This window comes from Electrona antarctica (genome assembly GCF_951216825.1).
Source record: "Electrona antarctica genome assembly, chromosome: 3".
NCBI lineage: Eukaryota > Metazoa > Chordata > Actinopteri > Myctophiformes > Myctophidae > Electrona > Electrona antarctica.
Window position 1 is genome coordinate 38,196,109 of NC_136808.1, and position 26,111 is coordinate 38,222,219.

Sequence of the window (26,111 nt, forward strand, 5' to 3'; positions counted from 1 at the left end):
CGTTTTGTCTCAAACTCAACTTTATAAGACAAGACAAAAGTGGGAAAACAGGAGATGGTCCGAATGTTTGAAGACATTTTTTCTTAAAGAGTCACAATAATACAAAGATCTCTATCGTGGAATACCAGATTATTTTTTTTATATATATACTGTACTGCAGTTTTATACCACATTTTAATACTCTATAACAGTGTGTACATAATGATAATATGCCCACTCAACGTCTTCAAAAAGTGTTCAGTTAGTCCATCCAAGAAAAGAAGAACTTTGTTTTGTTTTCAAAAACAATATACTCAACTCACGGTGAAATGATTACAATACCCTGCGAAGGCTGACATACTGTATCGGTGTCAGAATGTCTTAGTTGTTTGTCTTTGCCATAAGAGAAAACACACAAAAATAAATAAATCCTGTTGGCAATAAAAGTAAAGGTATACTGTAGAATAGAATTCAACCCTGACATTTGTTTTTTTACATAATACTGCAAAATGCCTCATATACTTGTGAATAATTCATTTTACGGAGATAAGAGTGGATATCATGAAGATGTCGCCATTGTAGAAATCCGTTTTCACTGCATGCTTGCTGAAGTACTGCTCATGCGGTTTGGTTACAATCCTTGGAGGAATTGTTTGTAAAAATCAAGTTGCAATTTCCTTTCAGGCATCATGAGTTAAACCCGCTCAGGTAAGTAATGAGAAACAAGGCTTTTATATCAAAATATTAAATCTGTTTTACATTCATGAACAACTTGCCTGCATGCAGTACTAATACATAGCATACAGCACATGAAGGGGACTTCTACAATGGTTATGACAGGATAGATGCATGGTAAATCAGGTCACAATGGAACTGTATACAGTGTAGGATAGATGCAAGATGAATACATGAATGATGTATACACTGCACTCTATATCTGAAATCAGATAGGCCTACTGTATGTCTGACAATGACATATAGATGAGGTTTATTCCAACCCACTATATGTCCATAAAACAAAAGCTCGACTTGATTACCGGTATTCAATAACTATATAAAGTATAGTGGAACAAATCATTAAATGTGGACAACGAAAAGTACTTCCAATGCATAAAATCCTGTAAGCTATGCAATGATTCAGTTTGTTATGAATCAAAAACACTAGTTTTCCTTTGAAGCAGAGAATGAGAGTAATATGATCCAAGTAAGAAGATGACACAGTAATGTTAATGATTTTGTCCACTTTAGTGCTTGTTTGTGATCTACGGCATACATTAACAAATTAACATGGGAGTTACAGTAATTGATTCAGTACATAATCTGTCACAAATATATAGATAAGTGCTGACTAATTTGTCTTTGAAGTTAATACTGTAGTTTTGAAGGATCCATCTGAAGAATACAGGTGAAAACATCTGTTTCAAACTACTAAACTGCTTAAGCTTAATAGAGGGACTAAGGCATTTTAGGAAGTCAAATCAAAACCAAATAGTTAATGAACTACATATTTTCTTCATGAGAATCAATTACATTGAAGCCTGGAATAAAACACAGTTTACTTTGAATACAGTATAAGTGAAATGCCTCCTTGAATCCTAATTCAGAAGATTTGCCACAAGCCAAGTTGAAATGTCCACCACTTGAACAGAATTCACAAAACTGTGGTTTGCAACATTATAAAACTGGACAGTCCACACCAGGCACCAAACTGAGGCCGATTGACATTTCCAAAGCAACAGCTCTTGACATGTCACATTGGCATGATTCAGTTTGTTATGGAACAAACTGGCATGCAAACAGTAGCAAGAGCGACAGATAAAAACATAAATCATAATGATGGCCATGATTTATGACGCACTACGTTCTGAAACATGTTGCTTATCCTACAAACCAAATCTCATGAGACTCAATCATCTGGCATCGTCTGACCTACGATTGGGTAATTCAGGCCGGTGCAACATTCTAAAATGTTCCATTTTGTCGCAAAGCTTTAGACTAAATTGGCTTAACCTTCTTTTTTTATATTTTCTTTTGACCTTTTGCCTTTATTGATAGATGAACAGTAATCAGACAGTCGGGATTGGGACTCGAACCCGTGACACGCTGTAAAACTGGATTACCAGCCAACCAGACGGCTATGCCAGCCGCCCGGTGGCTTAACCTTCTGAGTGTTTCAACTCACATAACTTAACAAAACAGCAAATCCAGTAGGAACAGAAATGAACAGACATGTATGATACATATTAGCCTGATTACTTTTCTTACTGTGATTACGTTGCTCATTCAAATGTGACAAAGTTTCATCTCCCAGTGAGGAATTCCCATTCATCCAGTATGCTGGGTGTGCCATGTTTCTATCCAACACCACCCTATTACAGTAGCCACAAGTTATGCCATTGGCCACTTTCAAAATGTGTAAGAGAAAGTTTCTAGACATTCATTTTAATTTCTGGTACTAACAGACACAGAAGTCTAAAGTAATTTAGTTTGAAGGTGGTAATGTTAATGTTTATCAGCAGTACAATGCAAGTGATGCGTTGGTAAGGTTGACACAGCAGTGGGACCGGTACAACTGCCGCTAAAGGACTATAAGAAGTTGGGCCTATAATGAAAAGTGACAGCCCACCACAAGAACGTGTGTTGCATTTATTATTTATGTGTGCCCTATCCAGTCTACGTGGTTCTCCAAACAAAGGAGAAGAGTGATGCATATCAAATATGCTTCCCTCTTTGTTTGTCAGATGAATATAGCTGACACTCCAAATCCAAAATCAGGAACCCCACAATCTTGACATTAATGGGCTCTTGATCTCAGAGAATACAGTTATCAAACGAGTGTGTCAGTTTATCCCTCAAACTAGAGGCCTAAGTCACAGTCTGTCCGTGTAAGTGGTCCCTGTGCACACCCACAACCCACATACACTGAATGGGGCTTGTTTCATTTTACTCAGCATTCATGAAATTACACTAAATTACCCACCTCCATACAGGCCTGTGCATTGGATGCACTCTGTGACTTAAACATTATCATGTGCACTTCAACGTACTATAATGTTCTATTTAGAGTGTGTACAAAAAGCTGCGCCACACCAAAAAACGTGAACAATGACAAAACAGTTGTATTAAGCGTACGCGCATGTGTGTGTGTGTGTGTGTGTGTGTGTGTGTGTGTGTGTGTGTGTGTGTGTGTGCGCAGAACAGTGTTGGGCAATATTACTCAAGAGAGTAATATGTTACTTATTACATATTACTCTTTAAAAATGTAATAATATTATATTACTTACTACTTGGAATCAAGAGTAATATATTATATTTCATATTATAGCCTATTACTTTTGCCCCCCACCTGCACAACACAATCTGTTTAGTCAGCTTGTTTTAGAAATGAATCCAATTGTTTTGAATAATAATAATAAGAGTCACCAACCAATCAGCCAAAAAGGCTATCAAATAAAGCTCTCTCTTAGTATGGTATAATATGGTAAAGTATTGGAAGAGTAATACCTTACTTTACTTGTTACTGGGTAAAGTAATAATATTACAGTAATATATTACTAGTAACTTGTTACTGCCCAACACTGGTGCATAAGAGTGTGATGATGAAATATGTCATGTATTAACCCATTTATATTCTAGCCATAATAAGAAAGTAAATGAACAGTAAAGGTAGTGTTTTTCATCACCTCAGAATGAGACCTCGATCATTTAAAGCCGTGGCTTGAGAGTTCCTCCCCATTCTCCAGCCCTGGAGACAGGAGAGCACAGCTGGTATGTTATCCTCCCATCTAATCAGGGGCTAATTTGGATTCGCAACACCAGGAGAAAAAAATAATTACCTTACCTCCTTGGTAGAATTGGTAATTAGCGGTAGTCTTAGTTTTCAGCACCGGAGTTAAGTGCTACTGCTCCATTCTGAACCAGGCTTGTTAACTGTTCACCATCACATTGCACCAAATGAGGAAACCTAAGTACAGTACCAACACTGAGATAGACCACATCCCAAAGAGAATCGCCTCAGAACAAGATGAAAACAAATATGGAATATAATCTGTCCAAATCCCCAGTCCATGTAACTCACTCCATGAACTCAAAACAACCTCAGGAAAAAAAAATAAGTTAACATAATTCTTTTTTTTTTGGACACAGTGAAATTTACAATATGTACACTTTTTTGTTTGTTTTAAATTAAAATATATTTGTCTGATTGGGTAGTTAGTTCCTCAGCGGAACAGATTCTTGTTCAGCCATCTTGTTGTTTTTAATTCCAGAGAAAATGGGCATGGCCTGGTTTCTCCAGTGCCAGCCAAATGGGAGTACGGTAAGGCTCCATTTTGTCCCTGCCAATAGTTTGTTGATGTCATCTTCAAAAGCCTTCCGAACTCCAACATGGCAAACCCTCTAAACTCCTTCACAACAAAGAAAGAAATAAATAGAAAATATATGTAATATTTCTGAATATAATATAGTCCAAAAACAAAAGGGTAGATTATTCCTCCATTGTTGTTTTGTTTATGCCATATACTGTGTCTGTGAGCAAAATGCCATATAATTTACTTTCTCTGTCCTTTGACTACAGTAATCCACGCGAAACCTCTTTCTCCATGTCCAATAAGTGTGGTGTTTCCTTTTTGTTTTTAAGGAGAAAAAGAAAACATCTTCATCAGACCTATACACATTATACGCAAGTAAACAAAATTGTAAAAGTGCGTGTTTGTTTTCTTCTTTTTATTAATTGTTTTTAAATTATCCAGTATATTTCCAAAAAAGTGTTTTGCAGGCACTTAAAGTCCCTTTAAAGTCCCCAAATACTTGGTAGGTGATGGGTTGATTTCGACAGTGGTGCAAGGTTGGTGGTTGTTTGTTTGGTTACTTCCTCGTTTTTGTCTGTCCGTCGACTTTGTTTGTCCCCCTCTGTCTGTTCGTCCGTCCACCTGGGGACCCCGACTGGAGATGGCCCAGTGCTAGCCCAGTATGTCCAGGTAGACTGGGCTCGCCTTCCCCATAGCAAACAGGATCTTCTGGATGTCCTTGATGTTAAGTCGTTGCTGCGGTTCTCTCTGCCAGCAGCCCAGCATCATGTCGTAAACTTCCTTGGGACAAATCCTCGGCCGCTCCAGAACCCTGCCCTGGGTTATACACTCTATCACCTGCAGGAAGAAGAAGAAGAAGAAGAAGAAGAAGAAGAAGAAGAAGAAGAAGAAGAAGAAGAAGAAGAAGAAGAAGAAGAAGAAGAAGAAGAAGAAGAAGAAAAAGAGATACATACAGGTATTGTTTCAATATATCCATATAGAGAGGAGGAAGGGAGAGATAAAGAGACCAAAGGAAAACAGTCACCTGCTGGCAGAAGGGTACTACATGGAACCATACTGTATGTCATTCTTTCAAAACAAAAGCAAAAACGCACATGGTGGTTTATTATAAAATGTAATTGTTTCATAATTAAGTAGGATAAAAAAGTATGTCAAAGTAACTTGCATCCCTTACAATGTGCTATACCACTGTGAGATGGAATGTCGTAGTGGAGTATGCTGCGCAATAATATATTTTCTGAAAATGAAGACTTGGCTTGTGACAGGGTGAAGGGTGCGCTTATTTTCCTTCATGAGACACATGATTACCTCCACCATGTGGCTTGCCAACTCGGACAGAGCACTCGTTAACACAGGCGCGCCTGCTTTGCTGAGGTAAAAAAAACAAGCGCTCCCTTTCACTTTTCCTCCTGGGACAAAACATATAGCGTCCGGCAATAAACCCAGCCCTCACCCGACTGAGCTACCTGAACACAATATAAAACCTCCAATGTTGAACAAGCTGGTGGTGACTCCCAGCTGAGTGGTGGGTGTCAAACTGGATAGTGTATAAGTGGTGCCAGAGTGATGGATGCAGGGGAAGCTTATCCTTAAGAACCCCTCCCACCCGCTGTACAAAGAGAATTATTTGCAGGGCTCTACAGTGTGCTAACATTTGCTCCTAAAATAGATATTTGCAAACCAGACAAATTATTAGAGCACATGTGCACGTAAAGATAAACACCTACCATAATCTTAAACAATCTAAAACAGAATTGGTTTGAGTAATCCAAACGTTTTATGTAATCAGAATCCTATTTTTCACCCAACCCCATTCCCATTTCAAAAGCAATCCCAAAATAATGATTATCGGGTGGCTATTGTAATTGCGCAATTGGTGTGCGTGTGCATGAGAGAGAGAGAGAGAGAGAGAGAGAGAGAGAGAGAGAGAGAGAGAGATAGAGGGGAGGGGGGGTTAGGGGGGCAGGGAGCACAGCACAATCATGTTTATCTCCTCGGAGTGTGAATTTCTACCCAAAAGAACAAGCCAATGTCAGCATAAAATATTTTTTCACAAGCGATTTCACAACCATCAATCAATCTCAACCATCTGATAGTAAAATCACAACCATAATCATGATAGCACACAATAAGTGGTGATTCTATAATGCGTCTGAACTCGTTTAAGTGCTTGAATTATTTGTTCCTTTCAAACCTAGAAATTGGACATTTTCAATTTGTGTCAAGACCAAGAAAATATCGACATTTCAATTGGATGAATTAGGAGCATAAGCCATGCCACCTGCCTGCCTGCCTGCCTCTTCTATAAGGTCAGTTTAATTTTCTTAATAGGCTTGCTTTACAAGAGTAATCCTAATTGAATTTCATTGATTCAATCGAGCTGGCCCTCTTCCAATATAGGAGGAAAAACACAACCCAATCACAAGGTATTATGTAATGCTGCATCATGTCTGCTGGAAAAGGAAAAAGGAGCATCAATTTATCACTTCAGCGGGCAGGGGCAGAGTCTCAGAGAAAAGGTGGAAGAGAACACACTGGATTAAGAGCTGCAAGGCAGATTCGTTCATTCTTAAACAATTTGTGACAAAGTGGGTGAATGCGTATGCTTTCACTATAAGACAAAGACTGATTTGCCTGTGTGCTTCTTCTTGTTCCTTATAACTTCCTCAACCCAAGGTGTGGTAGGATAGGATAGGATAACAAAAAGAGTAGAATCGAAGGAAATACGAGGGGGCTAATATAGACCCCTACATCATATAGGGTTTAAATGATACATTAGGTGAATTGTATTGTATTGTATTGTATTGTATTGTATTGTATTGTATTGTATTGTATTGTATTGTATTGTATTGTATTGTATTGTATTGTATTGTATTGTATTGTATTGTATTGTATTGTATATTGCTGTCTTTACTGTGTTCCATGGTGTTCCATTCTGCACCATTTCAAATCTGTAAAGCAGAACCTTGAGAGTGTTTTCACAAATCCTATTAAAACAATGTGCTTGAGTTGTTGTAATAAACCATCTGTACTATAATTCAAATCAAATTCATGACGTGAATTAATTTCAACCTATATACTTTTTATCTGCTGATGTCAAGGGTTGGCTTTTGGCACGAAACTGAGTCAGGATTTACTTTCCACACAGGCTCCATCATGTCCTCATTGAATACAGTATTGCATCCATTGCACCCAAATAAACCTGGGGTGAAGATTTTTGGATGTGCGCCTGAAGCATGCAGTATGTTTTTTCATGTCACTTTTATGACATTTTTACTTCCATATTTGAAGTCTTCCATAAACCATTCATTATTTCCTTCATGCTGAAGGCATTTTACTCTAGGCCTACAGTAATACTGACTAATGATTCTGTGAAAATCCTCAATCAATTCATTTCAATGAAAGCTTGCACATAGAAACTTGACACCATTCATTGAATTAGATTTATCTGTATATTTCTTAATTTATTAATGTAAAAAAAAATTACTTACTGTATAACTTACTTACTTTGTAAAATATAGGCCTAGTAAAAATCATTATCTAAAAAATGTATCTATTTCAGAATATGAGTATACAAAAACCAAATGGACCTCTAAGGGTTCATTTGGTTACATTTGTACACTCTCAGATTAAAATTAACATTTTAAATTCCTTGTGATTCCTATTTCCTTCCTTCCTTTTTTGGTCTGGGGAACACCAGCGGTACAAATGGGGTGTAGACTTGGGTCCCAGTGGGATATCAAATATTATAGGCAATATAGGGGATTGTTGATTGTTGATTAAAAAGAATGGGAATCATCACTGTACCTCATTGTTGGCGAGCTGGAACCATGGCTGTTTGCCATAGGTGAAGATCTCCCACATGATGACCCCCAAGCTCCACACATCGCTCTCCGTGGTGAACTTCCTGTACATGATGCTCTCTGGAGGCATCCAGCGGATGGGGAGCATGGTGTGACCTCCCACCTGAGAGCAAAAAGAATAAAAAGAGAACTGTTGATTTAGAAGGCATTTGTAGAATCAACCTCAGGTTAAAGTGCAAGGACACTTTGGTAGAGTTTCAGTTGCACTTCGGTGCAACTAAAACCACCTCGTCGCTGGTGGTCAAATCTGGGATTGCAATACCCAGATTTAATTAATAAAACGCCACTACACACGCTTCTACTGCTTGAAATGCCTAGGTGCGCAAGTCTTCTGCATGTTGGCACCAAATGTGGTGCTCAAATGAAGGAAAATGCGGAAGTAGAGCATTCTTCCGGGTGCATCAAACACCAGTCGGCAAATTTAATTGAAATGAATAGCTGGGGGCGGGGCAGTCCATCCTGTAGATCATCACTCTATGGATACAACGGGTAATCTGACAATTGTGTACAAATGAGCATCGCGCCTGTCACAGACAAGCACAGAGCAAGTTCCGTCAGGAAACAGTTTTGGCGGCCAGTGGGTCACCTCAACTCCACGTGCATGTCCACTATTCCAATCACACACTAATTTCATTCTCAGACCACAATTGCTGTCTTTGCTCAAACACTGCTGCTCACCCTCCACCACCCCAGCTACCACCTGTTGTTTATGTACGGGGGATTGGGAGTCCCTATGGTAGGGAGATGCACTTTATCAGAGTACATAAAAGCAGATCCAATTAATCGCCAAACCATAATTAACATTTCTTCTTACGCCTTGGGTGGCAATTGGATGATTTGAGGCATTTTGTTCCAAAAATGTGTTTTGCAAAAATGCACCTGTTGGTGGCGCTTTAACAGGCCAATGTGAAAAGGGTGCCTCAGCCTAGTAGGACAGTCTGTGAAAGATTTCACGTAAATTGCACGCTGCGTTCATGATTTGAGGCTTTTTGTTCAAAACAGGCCAATGCGGCAAACTTTGAAAGCCAATGTTAGCCAATTAGGATGGAATATGAAATATCGGACACATCTGTCTTGAACACATGACTATAGAGATAGTGTGTAACGATTTGCGGGAATTTTGGACAGGGGGAGTAATATAAAAAAAAATGTTTTTCAAAAGTCGGCCTCCTGGTGGCGCTATAACAGGCCGTTCGGGGAAATTTGGAGCAGAGGTTCATCGTTGGCATCCAGGGTAAAATTTGGCACTGACCAGGTTAACCGTGCTGGAGAACAGCTGGTAACAGACGGACGGACGCACGCACGCACGCACGCACACACAGACTCACACACACACACACACACACACACACACACACACACACACACACGGACGGAGTGCAAAACATACTCTCTCCCCATGCCTTCGGCCTGGTGGAGACAAAAATGATCAGTAATATATGTATGCAAATCAGAGCTGGGGCTTATCCAACTGTTGTCACTACACATGGTATATGCGTATCAGATAGATGTGCATAATATAACATGAGCCTATAGCTAATTGGTTCTTTGTAATGTTGGTAATCAAGGAAGTGAAGCTTACTCCACAGCATCGCTCAATGTGGATAAGGCTGTCAGATAATTGTCTTTAATGTGAAATGAGCAGAAGTTCTGTGCTGCTGAAGTCTCTCAGGCTGTAAACGGTCTGAGGGCCACATATTAATCGATTTAACAATCATCCATTTATCATCCTCGGGCTCTCAGCTTTCATTAGCTTCAGATTGTCTTAAAATCTGTTTCCCCACTCCTGTCAATTCCGGACTCCGCTTTTAATCACTGTGGCCTGACGGGCCGACACAAGACTGATGTGTTAGCGACATGCAGGATATTACCAGACTATGAGCCCTCTCTATTCATTACAAGCCTCATTGTGCAGTGTATGCCAAGAGGGGTCAAATGATTCCACATTCACACGGGGTGCATACTTAGTTTAGACTAGTCATTGGTTAGACATGGGTTAAGGTTAGGTTTAGGTGTGCTGCCCCGTGGGAGGTTAGGGTTAGGGTGAGGGTGAGGGTGAGGGTTTGAGATGGGTAATGGGTTGTAGTTGTAGGACTAATGACTGGTCTAACCAATAACTAGTCTAAACCAAGTACTGTCTAAGTAAAGGCACTAAGAAGAAAAACGTGCTCTGTGTGCAGGGACGTGCTCTGTGTTGCTCAGAGTCTCATATCTCTCCGGTGTTGCTGTGAAGTGGCTAGCATGCAGTTGCCGCCGGTAAGGTTGAGTTTTAACAGTCAAAACAAGAAGTATATTGAGTTAAAAGAGCCACAGACACTTTCAAACGAGACGGCGAGATACACAAGCAGGATGGAGTAAAAGTGGCAAGTTGTCCTACCACAAATACAAAATGGTAGCATGCACTGGAGGATCAGGGGCCTGTCCCAAATAGCCTACATCAGGGCCCACAGTGAATACGCTTCGCCACTGCCGTACCAGTATGCCCTATATATTATTTTAATAAATATTTAATGTCATGATAGGCCCCTGATCATCACAGGCCCGGGACAAAAGCCCCTGTAAGCCTGTGCATTAAATCGGCCTTGAGGTTAGGGCTTAGGTTGTAGGGATATAATTGGGGTTGTGTACTGAATTGAAATCAGTGGAAGAATCCTCATAAGAATAGCAAGAATTACAGTAGGTGGTGTGTGTGTGTGTGTGTGTGTGTGTGTGTGTGTGTGTGTGTGTGTGTGTGTGTGTGTGTGTGTGTGTGTGTGTGTGTGTGTGTGTGTGTGTGTGTGTGTGTGTGTGTGTGTGTGTGTGTGCGTGTGCGCGTGCGTGTGTGCGTTCGTGTCCTGGGCATGACATTAAACTGCTCCGTTGTAACTACCTTCGTCAATGTAGTAGCTGCAGTGGATGCATTTGCGAATTCTGTGGACTATGTAGCTTGCATACAAGAGACACTACTCACCGGTGGAATCAACCAACACTACCTGACGCCGGCCCCTCCTGTTAACAGCTACAGAGAAGAGACTAGGCAATAGCAAAGGGTGGACTTCCAGGCCCATGAGAACATCTACAGAGAGCGCTTCAACACCAAGCAACAGTGCAAGACTAAGAACTTTGTTTCCTCTGATGATCCAGCCTAGGACATACCCACTATCTGGTTGTTGGAGGGTTTCGACAACTTGGGATGCGCAAAGACGAGGCAGAAAGGCTGGCGTAAAGTATTGCGCCGTCTCCGCTGCCATCAATGACAAGTAGCCGCCGCTACTTGTGCCCATGGAGTGCTAAGTGACATGCATGTTGTATCATGAGGACATATCCATGAGTTTGTGAATGTAACCTTTACTGCACCTAAAAATGTGTGTCCCTGTATGCTTTCCCTGTGTGTGAACATAAATAACTTGTTAAACTGTGTGTGTGTGTGTGTGTGTGTGTGTGTGCGTGCGTGCGTGCGTGCGTGCGTGCGTGCGTGCGTGCGTGCGTGCGTGCGTGCGTGCGTGCGTGCCTAAACCTTGATCAGAGTGATGTGTGGGGTCACAGTGCCACCACAGTGTGTCTGGGAGCAGTGATGTCATGAACCTGCCTGCGAGCCTTTACCCCATTTAACATAATTCAATATTTATACCAGCTAGGCCTACGGGTCAGGGACCATTACACACCATTTCCTACTAGGGCACCGCCGGCACCCAACCACTCTCCCTGCTGTCAAACAAATAATGTGCTGTTGAATACTATACATGGTACTCTGGCCTTCTTAGTGCCTCAGCAAAATGAAGGCCTCATTTAACCACAATTTCCCCACACTAAGCATGAGAGCATAACTGTAATGTGGAAAAGACATCGGTTGAGATCATACTGTATTCAACACAGTAAATGCCTGAGTTAATTTAACAAAATTAACTTAACCAAATGGACCATACTGTAACTTAACCAAATGGATCTATCTATCTATCTATCTATCTATCTATCTATCTATCTATCTATCTATACCTGGGAGTTTTGCAGGAATGCGTACTGACTACTGAGTGGCTATGTAACCCATACATCAAAACATCTGATTACCATAAACAATGTTAAATACACTTTGCAACTAACTCTGCCACTCTATTTGCCACTCACTTAATGCACATGCATACCCCGAGTCTATACGCATTTTAACTGTGGAAATGATCCACTTAAGCCTCTACTGTAATTCATGACGAATAGCGAAAATAGACAATCAACAATTATATCACAGAAATACAATACAAATCAGCTACTGTAGTTTCGCTAATTTTGAAAATGTTAGAAATGTTTTGAACATTTGCATCTGTAATGACCAAAATAGGAAGGACAGGGTTAATGTGGTTAATGTGGTTTGACAGTGTATTTGCCACTCCTCGCATGCAGGTAACACATTCAACGGCCCAATAGGACCTCCACAGCCTTCTATAGGTTACCGCTACTGGAAACTGCCCAGTGTTCTGTTAAAGGGGGGCTAGGATAATGACTTGCTGTAGGGCAACTTTTTTTCTTTTTCTTTTTTTTATAGGGGCGAGCTATTTTCATTCACTCTCCTCATCTACTGTGTGGTGCTCTGTTTTTTTTTTGTTGCTGTCACAGCAAACTGAAGGCCTCATTTCACCTATATATTGTCTGGCCCTGAATTTAGTAATAGAATATAGGCAATACCACCCCTCTCACATTCTTCTATGTGCAGGGGTTCACAAACTGTGGTGCGCGAACTCCCTCAAACGGCAAAATCCGGTAAACCACCGTTGTAGGGAGACATATAGAGCATCGCAGTCCCAATGCATTTTTCCCATAGACATTTAAAAAAGTATTTATTTAAAGACCTTTTAAGCCTCGTACAAAGCCAACTCGAGTTGTGACAAATCATGACAATAAACACAATCTTTTGGACCAAACAAATAATTACAAAGAAGAAAAACAAGAAAAAAAGAAAAAAAATGCAGTTTTTTTGTCATGATTTCTCACAACTCCAGTTGGCTTTCTACGAGGCTTAAAAGGTCTTTAAATAAATACTTTTTGAAATGTCTATGAGTATACAGCAGCTGCATGTCTCTCATTCTGTGATTATTTGCCATACTCATTAAAATATGTATAATTTTTGGCCAAATACAACAAGACTTGGGGATTAGCTATAGGTCAGGAGGTAACAGGGGGTGCATGGTCAAAAATGTTTGGGGACCGCTGTTCTATGGAATACCATCCCTGGTTCTCTATTGTTGGCCACTCGGGAGTTCTGCTTGAGTGGTTAGAGCCTCGCATTATATTCTGCGTGCGTGCGTAGCCTGTACCATATATATATATATATATATGTATATATATATATATATATATATATAGCATTAGTTGGGGTTAAGGAGAACCCATCGGAGAGACTCTAGAAAAGTGTGGCAGGTGGGGGATGACTGATAGCGGTTTATCTGCAGACAGCAGCTCCCGGCAGCGGGTGGGAGGCTAATGGACGTCACTGCTCTTTGAGAGACATGCTGTGGATACCTGCTGCCTGTCCACACTATAGGAGAGAGGAGATAACCATGGAGCGAGATGGGGAGGGAGGGAGGGAGGAGGGAGAGGAAGGGAGAAAGGGAGCGAGAGAGGGAGTGCGAGAGGGAGGGAGGGAGAGAGAAGATACTGTAGCTCTGGAGAGAGGGGTACGAGGAGCATGAGAGCAGAGGACGCAAAATGGAATATGGAGGGAGAGAATGAGAGTCGGGGATGGGGAGGGGGAGGAGAGAAATAGATAGGGGAGACAGATAGACGAAGAACATGACATGGAAATAGACAGGGGGGAAAGAGAGAAGATTAATGTTACAGAGAGAGTGCAGGGAAACAGAGAGGGTGAGAGATGACACTGGAAAAGATGGAGGGAGAGAGGCACAGAAAGAGAGAGAGAGTGTGTGTGTGCATGTATGCCTAGATAGTTATCAGGGTTCTTTAAGAGTTCCTGCTGGTTTCCAGAGACTTCCTACTGGGACCGTAGAGGAGCTCCAACCCCAGGTAGGAGACTCCCAGCTGGGCATGCTATAATCCCCCCGCCGCCACGCTGCTATGCTCTCGCCATCCCGCTAATCCAATCTCTTCCCCACCATGCCGAGGGACAAGCAGGGCACTAATCCAGTTTACACGGCAAGCGACGGCACAGCAAAGCACTCCCCTTCCCTGCCGAGCTAAGCTGTGCTGAGCCATGCCAATTCTAGCCCAGTGGCGCTGAGAGAGATAGACATGGGTAATTACAGGGACAATTATTTTATTTTTATTATGTGTTTAGGGATTTTCTCCCCTAACTGTGGCAGAATTACATTGATATAGGAGCATATAGACTGTCCATTCTCCGTTTTTCTCTGTGAATTGGCATAGACATTAACAACCCATGTTGTCCTGTCACTGCTGATCCTTACTGGTTTGGTCGTATCTCTTCCGATACACCTGATTTCACCTGCCTCTTCTTTGTCCCTTCTACTACTTCTTCCCTGCATCGTCAGATAGCCAGCTCAGTGCTCAATGGCCTCGTCTCAGGTCCTACGTCGAAGAGGCCAGCTTCTGAAGGTGGTCTGTATAGGGCAGGGACTCCCTCTTTCCCAGGTGTTTCACCTTTCACCCTAATTGAATGGGGCTATGGGGTGTTGTGCTAATTCGCTTATTTCCATCGAAATAAGTAGTAAAGTGTGCCGCTTGGGATATTATTTACATTATGAAGAGAGGATATATACAAAAAAATAATAATTTTGAGTGATGGAAATAAGTGAATTAGCACAACACCCTATAGCCCCATTCAATTCCCATTCAATTCAATGCAATTCATTTAGGGCTTATGGTAGGGGAAATATCCAATAAGGAGCTTTTGCACAAAATAACACCTGGACCTCTTTGGTGGGGACGTAACAACTACAAAGAAAGGTAAGAAAGCGTTTTAGTATGGAATTCTCCTTTAAACTTCATTAAAACTATGCCTAAGGCCCGGATGGTTGGCGTCACCGTCTGGGCACCTAGGACCTGTAATGCCGCCTGAGAGCATGTCACAGGTTTGACTCCCCATCCCGACGACCTTTGCTGCTTGTCACTTCCCATCTCTCTCTCCCCATTTCTTGTCAATCTACTATCTCTATCAAAGGCATACAATACCCCCATGCCATGAATTCCAGAGAAGAATACACCTGGAATTCACGGGGTCCAACCGTCCACTCCAACGCTAAAGGATTTATAAAACTAAAAGTCACACTCATGTGAAGTGAACGGAGCCTTTTATCATGATGATATGTTATGATAAAGTCATCATACATCGCTCTTTACTATGGCACCCACTATGTCATAGTGTACTGTGGAACCCACGTTGATTATAAAGCTCTCAATGGGCTCGCACCTTCCAACCTACATGATTGCCTGCCTAGATGTCCCAAACCGTCCCCTCAGGTCCACCACTGCTGGCCTGCTTGATGTGCCTAAATAAATGGCAACTAAAAAACACGGTGAAGCAGCTTTCTGCTTCTACGGGCCGACGGCATGGAACAAATATCCACTATACCTTCGACCGGCAGCCCTGTAGACATGATGTTGTTGTTAAATTCTTTGTTGTTATGCATGTCCTCACTGTATTGCATTACTGCTATTATTTCAATGTTGTTTTATGCCTTGATTTCTTTTTTTTCTCCATTGCTCTGTAAAGCACTTTGAGCTGCATTTCATGTCATGAAAAGTGCTAAATAAAGTTAAGTTAATAATGTATTATTATTACGTCATAGTGTACTGTGACACCCAGCCCCTACGTCATAGTGTACTGTGGCACAGGGTCCATTGCCGATATGGTAGGTCTTCACTATACGTCCCAGATGTAGCAGTGGACTATTGTGGGTCAGGCCATCTCCTACTCCTGCTTCCAAGATGTCACGTGCCGTCCATTAATAGGTCCACAGGGATAGAACGGTGCTGCCTTATTGTAGGGATGGGGGAGAATTGAGTCTGCCTAGAGGCGCCAATGTCGTTGTGATGTCATGCCGGATGTGTCATGTTTCTGGGCTTTCCTTGCCAGTGTGAGAGTAGCAGCCTCCCGTCGAAGGCCAGCCAAGGGTGATTCCCACTAGGACTGGCAGGTGGAACAAAGGAATGGCCTTCATGCAGCCAGCTACAGTATGATCATCATGCCACATCCGGCACACGTCAACTGGTAGTGGCTAAGAAGAACGTTATTCCTGTGCCAACCTGGACGCTCTAGACGGTTGAATCTGGACTGGCCTCGTTGCAAAATTCCTCAAAGTGACAGCTTGCATGATTAGTGGTTTAACACAATGTGATTTACAGACAGTAGAGAAAGACAGCAGGGGAGTGAGAGTGGCTTACATGCAACAACACCAATGATGGTCTCCACTGTCAGTTGCTGGGAGCTGTCCAGTATGTTCCCCATAGTTGAAATACACTTGAAATGGATGCTTTTCAGATTACACAAAAGATAGCAGTAGTGTAATCAACTTCCCTGTTAGATGAAGCTAGTGTTTATCTGTGGCACAGTTAGTATACTCACCTCCACATGTGTGCATGTACGTTTGTGTGTGACTGCGCCGCCGAGTCAAGAGTTCCCTTGGTGTGTGTATTATATGCACGGTTTTGTGTTTTTGTGCGTGCTTTCTCGCGCGTGCACGTGGCGTGTTGGTTCAGCAGATGTAAAATAAACAAGATCATATCACAGTTTTGCTGTGTTCAGGATATGGAATGGAAGGCAGGTTCATGTACTGTACTTCCACAAACATAATTGAAGTACTGTGATAGTATCTGATACTGTAGGTGTATGTTCTGGTCTCTCTCCCTTTCTCCCACACCTCACACCTTTCACATCTGTGCTTGTAGCCATGTTATCTCAGAGTAATGTTCCACCAGTTTGAGTTTGAAATGGTGTCTCGGAAGTTCATACTGTAGGTGGGTGTTTTATTTTTATTTCATTTTATTTTATTTTTGAGGGGCACTAGCCACTCCTATGTCCAACTTTTGGTGTCTGTGTAAACACAGACATTGAAGCCAAAAGTGAGGACAGAAAAGTGAAGATGCAAATTTTGATTGGCCGGAATGACATTTGTGATGATTTGATTGGTTAAGAACGGAATGTGATGTATGATGATGTATGATGATAAGAGCACCCCTCACTTCACACGGGTGTGATTTTTTTAATATAGGCATACTACATTCAAAGGTTAGAGAGTTTTGTAATTGAGTCTTATAATGCAGAATACGAATTGGAAGTGACTAAAACAGAGCGACAAGTCTATCACATTTCTCAAATCTCCCCGTCTACAGAAACAAGCTGATTGCATCTGTAAATATGTTTGAGGTTGTTATCCTCAAAAATACCCAAATATTTGGAAATCATAGGTCACAACTTAAAAGGGAAATTATTAAATATGTCTATAGAGCACCGAAGTCTGACGGCGCCAGTACACAGGTTCATGTATTTTTTTATTTGCACTGAAATCCCCATAGGGGTGGCTGTGCGTCGTTAATAATGTCCAAATTTTGATACAGCCAGTTTCTGGAGAAAATGGAATTAATTTGGCCGCAAAAGCCTTGAAACTACATATGAAAGCAATGTCGCTGCTAATATACGCCACGCCCAGCTGTCAACACATTGCGTTCCTGAGATTCCTCGTTGACGTAAGCTCAGCTGGCGGTGACTCGACTCGTACTAACCACGAAACATTAAATATCAATAAAAACAAACAAAAAAAACTTAATTAACATTTAACATTTTAACAGTTTATGTTGTGCTGCAGCCACCCCGCCTACCCGGAAATGTAGTCTCTGGGTTGTTAGACTCGTTTCTAGCACTTATTGTGTTACTCTTTGGGTATATTTGTACATTTCCACCTTCAGTCGATGCTTCATATCCATATGAGTGAAAAGGCCGGGATGATCGGTTTATTCTTCAAACACAGTTCTTATATGAAGAGATCTAAAATCCCCCTATGGGGATTTCAATGCAAATAAAAAGTACACGAACCTGTGGACTGGCGCCCTCTACTGACAGTGAGGTCAGAACTTCGGTGCTCTATTGTGGGTCTTGTAAATAACTTAAAGAAAACTTAATAAAGAAATAATCTGGAAAATACGTGTCCCTCCTGGCTTGGACGAGTTGCGAGAAGATCTTAAAATTCTTTAGAAAATACTAGCCATCTTCCGCCAGAGATTAATTGGTAGATAGAGATTTGATACCTTACAGTATATCAACTTATAGATAGAGATAATTCCAGACTCGCTCAACTGATAAGAATGGTAAGTTAATTGAGGTGAGGGATGAGAGTCTATTTTTGATACCATAGATTAGACTTTGAGATTTGTGTCAAATAAAAAGTGTGTTGCAAATAGCTACACTAATTGAAAGGGGGGGCTAACCGTTTATACGTTCGCCTTTGTTTGCCTTCTCCTACCAAACCACACTGTTTGCACACATCTCTCCATGCACAACACCTACTGCATGCCTGCCCAAACATAAGGCACTATGTTGCATTCATGCAACTGTCATAATTACCGTACAGTTTGCATTTGAATGAAATACAATGATTTCACTGTGAGGCCACTCCCCTTTCGCACACACACACACACACACACACACACACACACACACACACACACACACACACACACACACACACACGCACACACACACACACACACAGGGCGCAGCAGTACAGTACAGTACAGTACAGTACAGTATACATTACGGTACGGTACGGTACGGTACAATATGGTACAGTAGAGGTACGGACCATACTGTACTGTACCAGCTGTACAGTACGGTACAGTACAGTATGGTACAGTAGATTACGGTACAGTACAGTACCGCACTCAAATAGTCTGACTGAACAAGTGGGCACCCTGGAGAAGTGGGCACCTGGATAACTGGGCACCTGGACGAGTGGGCACCCGGACAACTGGGCACTTGGATGGTTTGGCGTGGCGATTCTAGTGATTATAATTATCATTATTCATTGTATTATTATTATTCAGTGTCGGGTGGACTAAAGGTAATGCTCCTATGTATACATGTATGTAATCTGACACCACTGCCATAACAGGCATAAGTAATCATTACCATACTTCAAAATACTACTTTTTTCCTCCAAAAGCAAGGCACGTAGCAAATACAGTAGCTAAACCTAATAATTCAATATTGCAAACATTCTTTCAGAGAGGCTGAGATTTGAAAGTTTGTAGCGGTCTACAGTACTACAGCACGCTCTGTTTGCGCACTAGTAGGCCATTTATGGCCTACTAGTGTGCAACAAGCAAGTAGGCACTCGACAGAGTGCAGTTCTAGTTATTATTATTATTATTAGTAGTAGTAGTAGGCTAGTAGTAGTAGTATTATAATTACACATTTGTTATGGTACTGGTTTAGGATACAGTAAGTCTCGGTCATCAGAAATGGAGACAGCACCCTCTATGAAATAGTTCAGTAAATATTAATACAATATCTACATTGTATGCAGGTACTGTATGTGTGCCTATGTGTGACGGTAAATAAAATATCCTCTGGGAGCATTCAAATCTATATCCCTCATGAAAGATATGTCAATTGGATCTGACCACTTTGGTAAGAGGGGAGGACCTATCTGAAGATCTATTAAGCACAACATGCTGTCATGCCGACTATATGGATAAGAGGTTGAAGATGGATGGATGGATGGATGGATGGATGGATGGATGGATGGATGGATGGATGGATGGATGGAAGTCCTGTAGTTAGTTAAACACTTAATTATTCAATTAAATTGGCCCAACTTGTAAATAATTCAGTGTTTTTAAATTAGCTAAAAATGATATGTTAGAGAGCTGTTTGTTCATGTCTGCTCTCCCATATCTGTATTCCCTAAAATCTACTTTTTTGATGATTTACAGATTTTCACAGATGTACTGTAGGTACATTTTCTTGCAAAAGGTGTTCCTCATACCTTGTGTAATAATTGGTCAATAAAGTGGAATTTTTGCACAACCACAATTTTGTACTAGCCTACCCCCCTGTTATTTGCACAATTCTCCCTTAACAGCATGCATAATGAATCTACTGCAGAATGCATCTGCAAGAAGGTGAAAAGGTTTAGTAAATAAATAGCCCTCTGTCTTTCTATTTCTGGGTGTTTTCACAACCCGGGGACAACCTCTTGGTGAGCCGACATGCCGTTTCACACATTTCAACATGGGGTAAAGCTGAGTGCCTGTCACACCCAGGTTCAAAATAACATTGTGATAAAGTACAATGTGAAAAGAAGCGGGCCTGACCTCAGGGGTGACTCGTCATCACAGGGTCAGGGTTAAGTCACCCAGCTGTGCTGGATGACTAATAGTGAAAACACCATATGGCTCTCACTGTCTCTCTCTTAGGTCAGTTGGTCTACCCTTATCGGGGGGCGCATACGTTGGTCTGACATACTAACGGTCCGACATGCGACAGTCACACATGCATGGCCGGTTAAGAGTAATGGCTCCCCGACATGCATGGCAAGTGAAGACACATGCATGGCAAGTGAAGACACATGTGTGGCCGGTTAAGACTCACCCGTGGCTCAGACATGCGTGGCCGGTTAAGACTCACCTGTGGCTTCTGCGTGCGGTTAAGGTTTGGGGTAGGGTGTCGGACTATTGCGTGTCGGACTGTTAGTACAGTATGTCGGACCAAAGATATGCACCCAAAAAAAATATATATATATGGGGGGCTGGTCCTTTAAGAAAAGGTAGAAGGGGCCTTACGCTGGCTCACGTTGATGCGGAAGAGATAGAACAAAAAGATTCCATGGACTAACTTTTCACATGATCTAGAACAAAACAAAAAAAACACATTTTGGCGCGATTGAAGAAGAGATCTAGACGGTAAGCCGCTAATTCAGTGGGGAACACTCGGCATGGATTCGACGTATGAGGTTCATCATTCTTTTTTTACGATAGAGGGCACTCTTCCGCAAAGTGACCTGTCTCCCTCTCACCCTTCCTAAATGTTTGTCTTCCCACTGTCGTGTTGATGATTTTATAGACATTTAGAAAAAACATCCAGCTAATTACTCATGAAAAAAGGTATATAAAACAAAACCGAGCTCTTGACTTACCCACTTGACACCAACCACCGTGATGTCCCGGTGTGGCTTCAGCCGTCGTAAAATTGGGTGCATCTCAAACTTTCAATGTTTCAGGCCTTATAGGGTTTAATTTATATTTAATTTGAGTTAAGTGTCGCTCGACAAAAGTAACATATTTTCAACTACAAGTAGTTCCAACAAAAGAGTACTGGCTTTGTCAGTGCCTTTTATCTGAAGTAAGCTGCACTCTATCGTCCTGGGTGTTTAGTTTACTGTAGTAACAGTGGGCATCGATAACACACAAAGTGGTCTTACCCTGTAGTAATCGGTACTGTAGATGTCCCGGGACAACAAAGTGGTCTTACCCTGTAGTAATCGGTACTGTAGATGTCCCGGGACAACAAAGTGGTCTTACCCTGTAGTAATCGGTACTGTAGATGTCCCGGGACAACAAAGTGGTCTTACCCTGTAGTAATCGGTACTGTAGATGTCCCGGGACATGCCAAAGTCTCCGATCTTGACGAGGAGCCCGTTCCCGACGAGACAGTTCCTGGTTGCCAGGTCTCTGTGGACAAAGTGCTGCGAGGAGAGGTAAACCATCCCGGAGGCGATCTGCGTGGCCATGTGCAGCATCTGAGACAAACCCAGCTCCCCGTTGGACTGCAGAGGCTGCCCGTCCACCAGGATCATAGCGTCAGGACCGTGGGCTCTGCAGGGGAAGAGAAGAGAGAGGCAGAGCTCCTGTTAGGAAGTGACCTCTGTGTGCTCTGACCGGAAGAGAGATGAGGATGTATTTTATATTGAACCTTGGGTGGGTGGGTGGGTGGGTGGGTGCCACTGGGTGGAGGATTGATTGATAGATGTAGGCCTATAGATAGATAGATAGATAGATAGTATCTATCTATCTATCTATCTATCTATCTATCTATCTATCTATCTATCTATAGACAGACCTCTCTCTCTCTCTCTCTCTCTCTCTCTCTCTCTCTCTCTCTCTCTCTCTCTCTCTCTCTCTCTCTCTCTATCTCTCTCTCTCTCTCTCTCTCTCTCTCTCTCTCTCTCTCTCTCTCTCTCTCTCTCATTCATTAGACCAAATAGTAATTCCAACCACATCTCATCTGCATGCTGTTTAATTAGGTAGATGTGACCTGCAGAATGAGAATGGAGGATTCGAGTTGCACCTGGAATGAAAGAGTTTCATCACTTCATAGGCTGCCTCTCATTCAGAATCACAGAGGATCACAAACAGAGAGAGAGAGAGAGAGAGCTCTCCGTCACAACATGGAGTCTTCTTGGCGGTTCCTTTTAAACGTGCACACACGTGCAGCAACACAGACAGAGAAACAGGCAAACGCACACATAGACAGACATTCTCACACCCACATGTACAAGTCCTCTCATAGCGCACGCACGCACGCACGCACGCACGCACGCACGCACGCACGCACGCACGCACGCACGCACGCACGCACGCACGCACGCACGCACACACACACACACACACACACACACACACACACACACACACACACACACACACACACACACACACACACACACACACACACACACACACACACACACACACACACACACACACACACACACACACACACACACACCAATCCAATGCTTTCAAAGCACTTGGAATGCACGGCAGCAATCACTTAAATTGTATTCCTCCATTATCTGAGTGTACTCACAATATCTGTCACAACACTAACATCCAAGTTCACCTATTTTTTGAGGTACTGGAAACACATTTACCACAGTCACAAAACAATTCTATTTTTTCGAATTGTATGGTAATTTGTGGGTCATTTTCTTTGCAAATACAGTTTTATGTTTGTATACATACTGTGTAGAGTAATTTGGCCATGTTTTGTATGTTACTACAGTATACATTGCCTGCTCCAAATTCACATTTTATTTCCCCCTTTAGGATTCAGGGTTTCATATAAACCAATATTATAACCACACATTGCTCTAATTTAATAGACTATTTAAAACTATACTATATTAGGCTACATGCAATACTTTTGGCACAACAGGAGATTGATATCCCTTTCGGTCAAGACATAAATCTTAGTTTAACTATAGTTGTAAGATTCTTCAGATGTGTCTACAGTATATTATATAAAACAGTGAGTATTTATTGGGAAACTAATTATTCATTTGAATGGGTCATTAGCAAATGTCGCTTTATTTTTTATTTTCCTACATAATTATTTCAAAAGATTTAAAAAAAAATCTACATTAGTATTTATATTTCATGAATTGCAGAATGAATTGCATGAATTAAAAACCCTCAAGGGAAAGGTTTGGTAACCACTGTGTATTGAATTGTTTGTTATAACTATTGGCTCAAGTCTCCATGCGTAGTTAGTTTTATAAATATAGTATTACGAATGAATACATATTTGAGTATAGTTGATTAAAATATGCAATATACATGAGTTTGATGTATGTCACCTGAGGAACTTGTTGAGGTCTCCATGTTTCATGTACTCAAACACCATGATGAGAGGATCCCCATCCACACACACCCCGTAGAACTTAACGATGTGGTCGTGTTGGAGGTTGGTCAGCAGCTCCGCTTCTCTCTGGAAGTCCTTTCTGGCGGACAGATTGGGCTCCTTCAGGGTCTGTGGGGATTTACATACGATAAATTCATTCATAAACTGTAATTTGTCACTTTGACAAACTGAAGTGTTTGTTGAATGTGTAGTGAAATTTGATTGGTTATGGGTAAAACATGGTGCGCTGGGGAAATACAAACTGAATGCATTAATAAATTACTTTCAAAGGACATTTGCTACAAAGTGGTTTTACGGAGCATCAAAGTCCAGGGAGAAATAAGCCGCCATCTACAAGGTCGGGGGAGGTTGAATGGTGCATAATCTATGGTATAATACAGCTTTGGATGTATATTAATATCACAATCATGTATAATAATACATATTTTCAACAATACTTATGTATAATGTAGTGTTTGTTTTTGTTTTTTGTCAACCTTTGTCACCGGTGGGAATATCTGCATTAAACTACTGCAGCCATAATGAAATGTAATGTATAATCTCAGACGTCCATGAGAAGGGCTTTATTAAATCATATTCCTGTCACAGTCTCGTCATCTCTTACATGTTAAGATAAATGCCGTGCAGTACCACTGTACCAACTGAATATGTTTTAATACATTTAAACAAATGTTTTATTTGTTCAAACTTTGGAGTGGAGTCAGGAGAACAGACGTAAAACTTGTTGTCGGAAACAATAATAAATCGTCCCCACAACCACTATGACTGTGGTGCCCTTAAAAGGACACCTTTTTGCAAAAAAATATATGTTAATGACGTTTAGAAGATTGGGACACTTTCCTAGGGGTATTTATGTGTGTAATATGTGGTTTTAGATATTTTAGATTTTAGCAGTGAGCCCAGTGTCTCTGATGTCATGCATGGACACTGGGCTCACTTACTTCCTGGACTATATCTTGTCTCAGTAAGACAGCCCTCCCCCTATCCACAAGGAGGAGCAGTGCACCAAAGCATTATGGTCCAGGAAGTAAGTGAGCCCAGTGTCCATGACATCAGAGACACTGGGCTCACTGCTAAAATCTAAAATATCTAAAACCACAAATTACACACATAAAGACCCCCAGGAAAGTGTTCTAAATCTTCTAAATGTCATTAACATGTATTTTTTTGCACAAAGGGTGAAGTGTCCCTTTAGAAAACCTTTTGGTCCACCGAAGCTCTTCAGGGGCCAACGGGCAGCTCCAACTGTGGTTGTACCGGGCAGCTCCCAGTGGCCAAGAGTGGAGGGATGAGCAGTGGTGAAAGTGGAGCATGCTGGTAAAAGATTCAGTGGCGGAATACCGTGCCGTTAAGAAAAGGGGACGGCAGCTGTCAAAGTGTTGTGCAGGCATATCCTGCACAACACCACAGTGGAAATAAAGCCTCCAAACAGTCCCGCCACCCTTACAACTTACAACAAGACGGAACAAGAGGTCTTATCCACAACTGCATGGCTGGCGGCATCCTGAAGCAGAGTGGGAGTCTGCTGGGCCCTCAAATATCCACCGCTACATCTGTGACCCCCAAAAAATGTCAGCCCAGGAGGCCAGTCCCTTATTTTAATCTCTAAGAGTTCCAGCAAGAAATGCAAGCCACTTTCACCCTGAGGATGAGGTTGCACAGGGCATCTGTATGGATGTGAAGCAGTATAGTAGCTGTAGGTATATCATTCTGTTCAGGCATCTGTATGGATGTGAAGCAGTAGAGTAGCTGTAGGTATATCATTCTGTTCAGTCATCTGTATGGATGTGAAGCAGTATAGTAGCTGTGTAGGTATATCATTCTGTTCAGTCATCTGTATGGATGTGAAGCAGTATAGTAGCTGTGTAGGTATATCATTATGTTCAGTCATCTGTATGGATGTGAAGCAGTATAGTAGCTGTAGGTATATCATTCTGTTCAGTCATCTGTATGGATGTGAAGCAGTATAGTAGCTGTAGGTATATCATTCTGTTCAGTCATCTGTATGGATGTGAAGCAGTATAGTAGCTGTAGGTATATCATTCTGTTCAGTCAACTTGCTCTGAACTAATAAAAGTAAAAATCCATCGCCATCCAGGTTTCCTTTTCGTGAGTAAAAATGATTAAACATTTACCATTCTTATCCCTGGCTGTAGTAAAGTAAGTAAAGTCAATGTTACATTGTGTATTCGGCAGAACTCTATATTTCTGCCCAATACAAAGTGGATTTGTGTTCTTTGTGTCACCTTAAACTCCTTCCCATCTGATTTATTCATTCTGTTTCTGCTGTTAGACCATAGCAGGAGCAGGAGGTGTGTGTATTTGTATGTGTGTATTTGTGCGTGCGTGTGTTTATGTGTGTGTGCACGTGTGTGT

At 41.6% G+C, this 26,111-nt stretch overlaps 1 protein-coding gene across 1 annotated transcript in view; it reads right to left on the reverse strand.

Moving 5' to 3' along the window:
* Positions 1–3,920: 3,920 nt before the first annotated feature.
* The window catches only part of LOC306920823 (NT-3 growth factor receptor-like), a 212,693-nt gene continuing 190,502 nt past the window's right edge, over positions 3,921–26,111 (reverse strand). Inside the window, exons 12-15 of the mRNA XM_079497737.1 lie at positions 23,671–23,843; positions 21,664–21,907; positions 8,097–8,255; positions 3,921–5,126 (exon numbers count right to left, since the gene is read on the reverse strand). Coding sequence (XP_079353863.1) covers positions 4,941–5,126; positions 8,097–8,255; positions 21,664–21,907; positions 23,671–23,843 — 762 coding nt within the window. The 3' untranslated portion in view covers positions 3,921–4,940. The remainder of the gene's footprint in view (positions 5,127–8,096; positions 8,256–21,663; positions 21,908–23,670; positions 23,844–26,111) is intronic.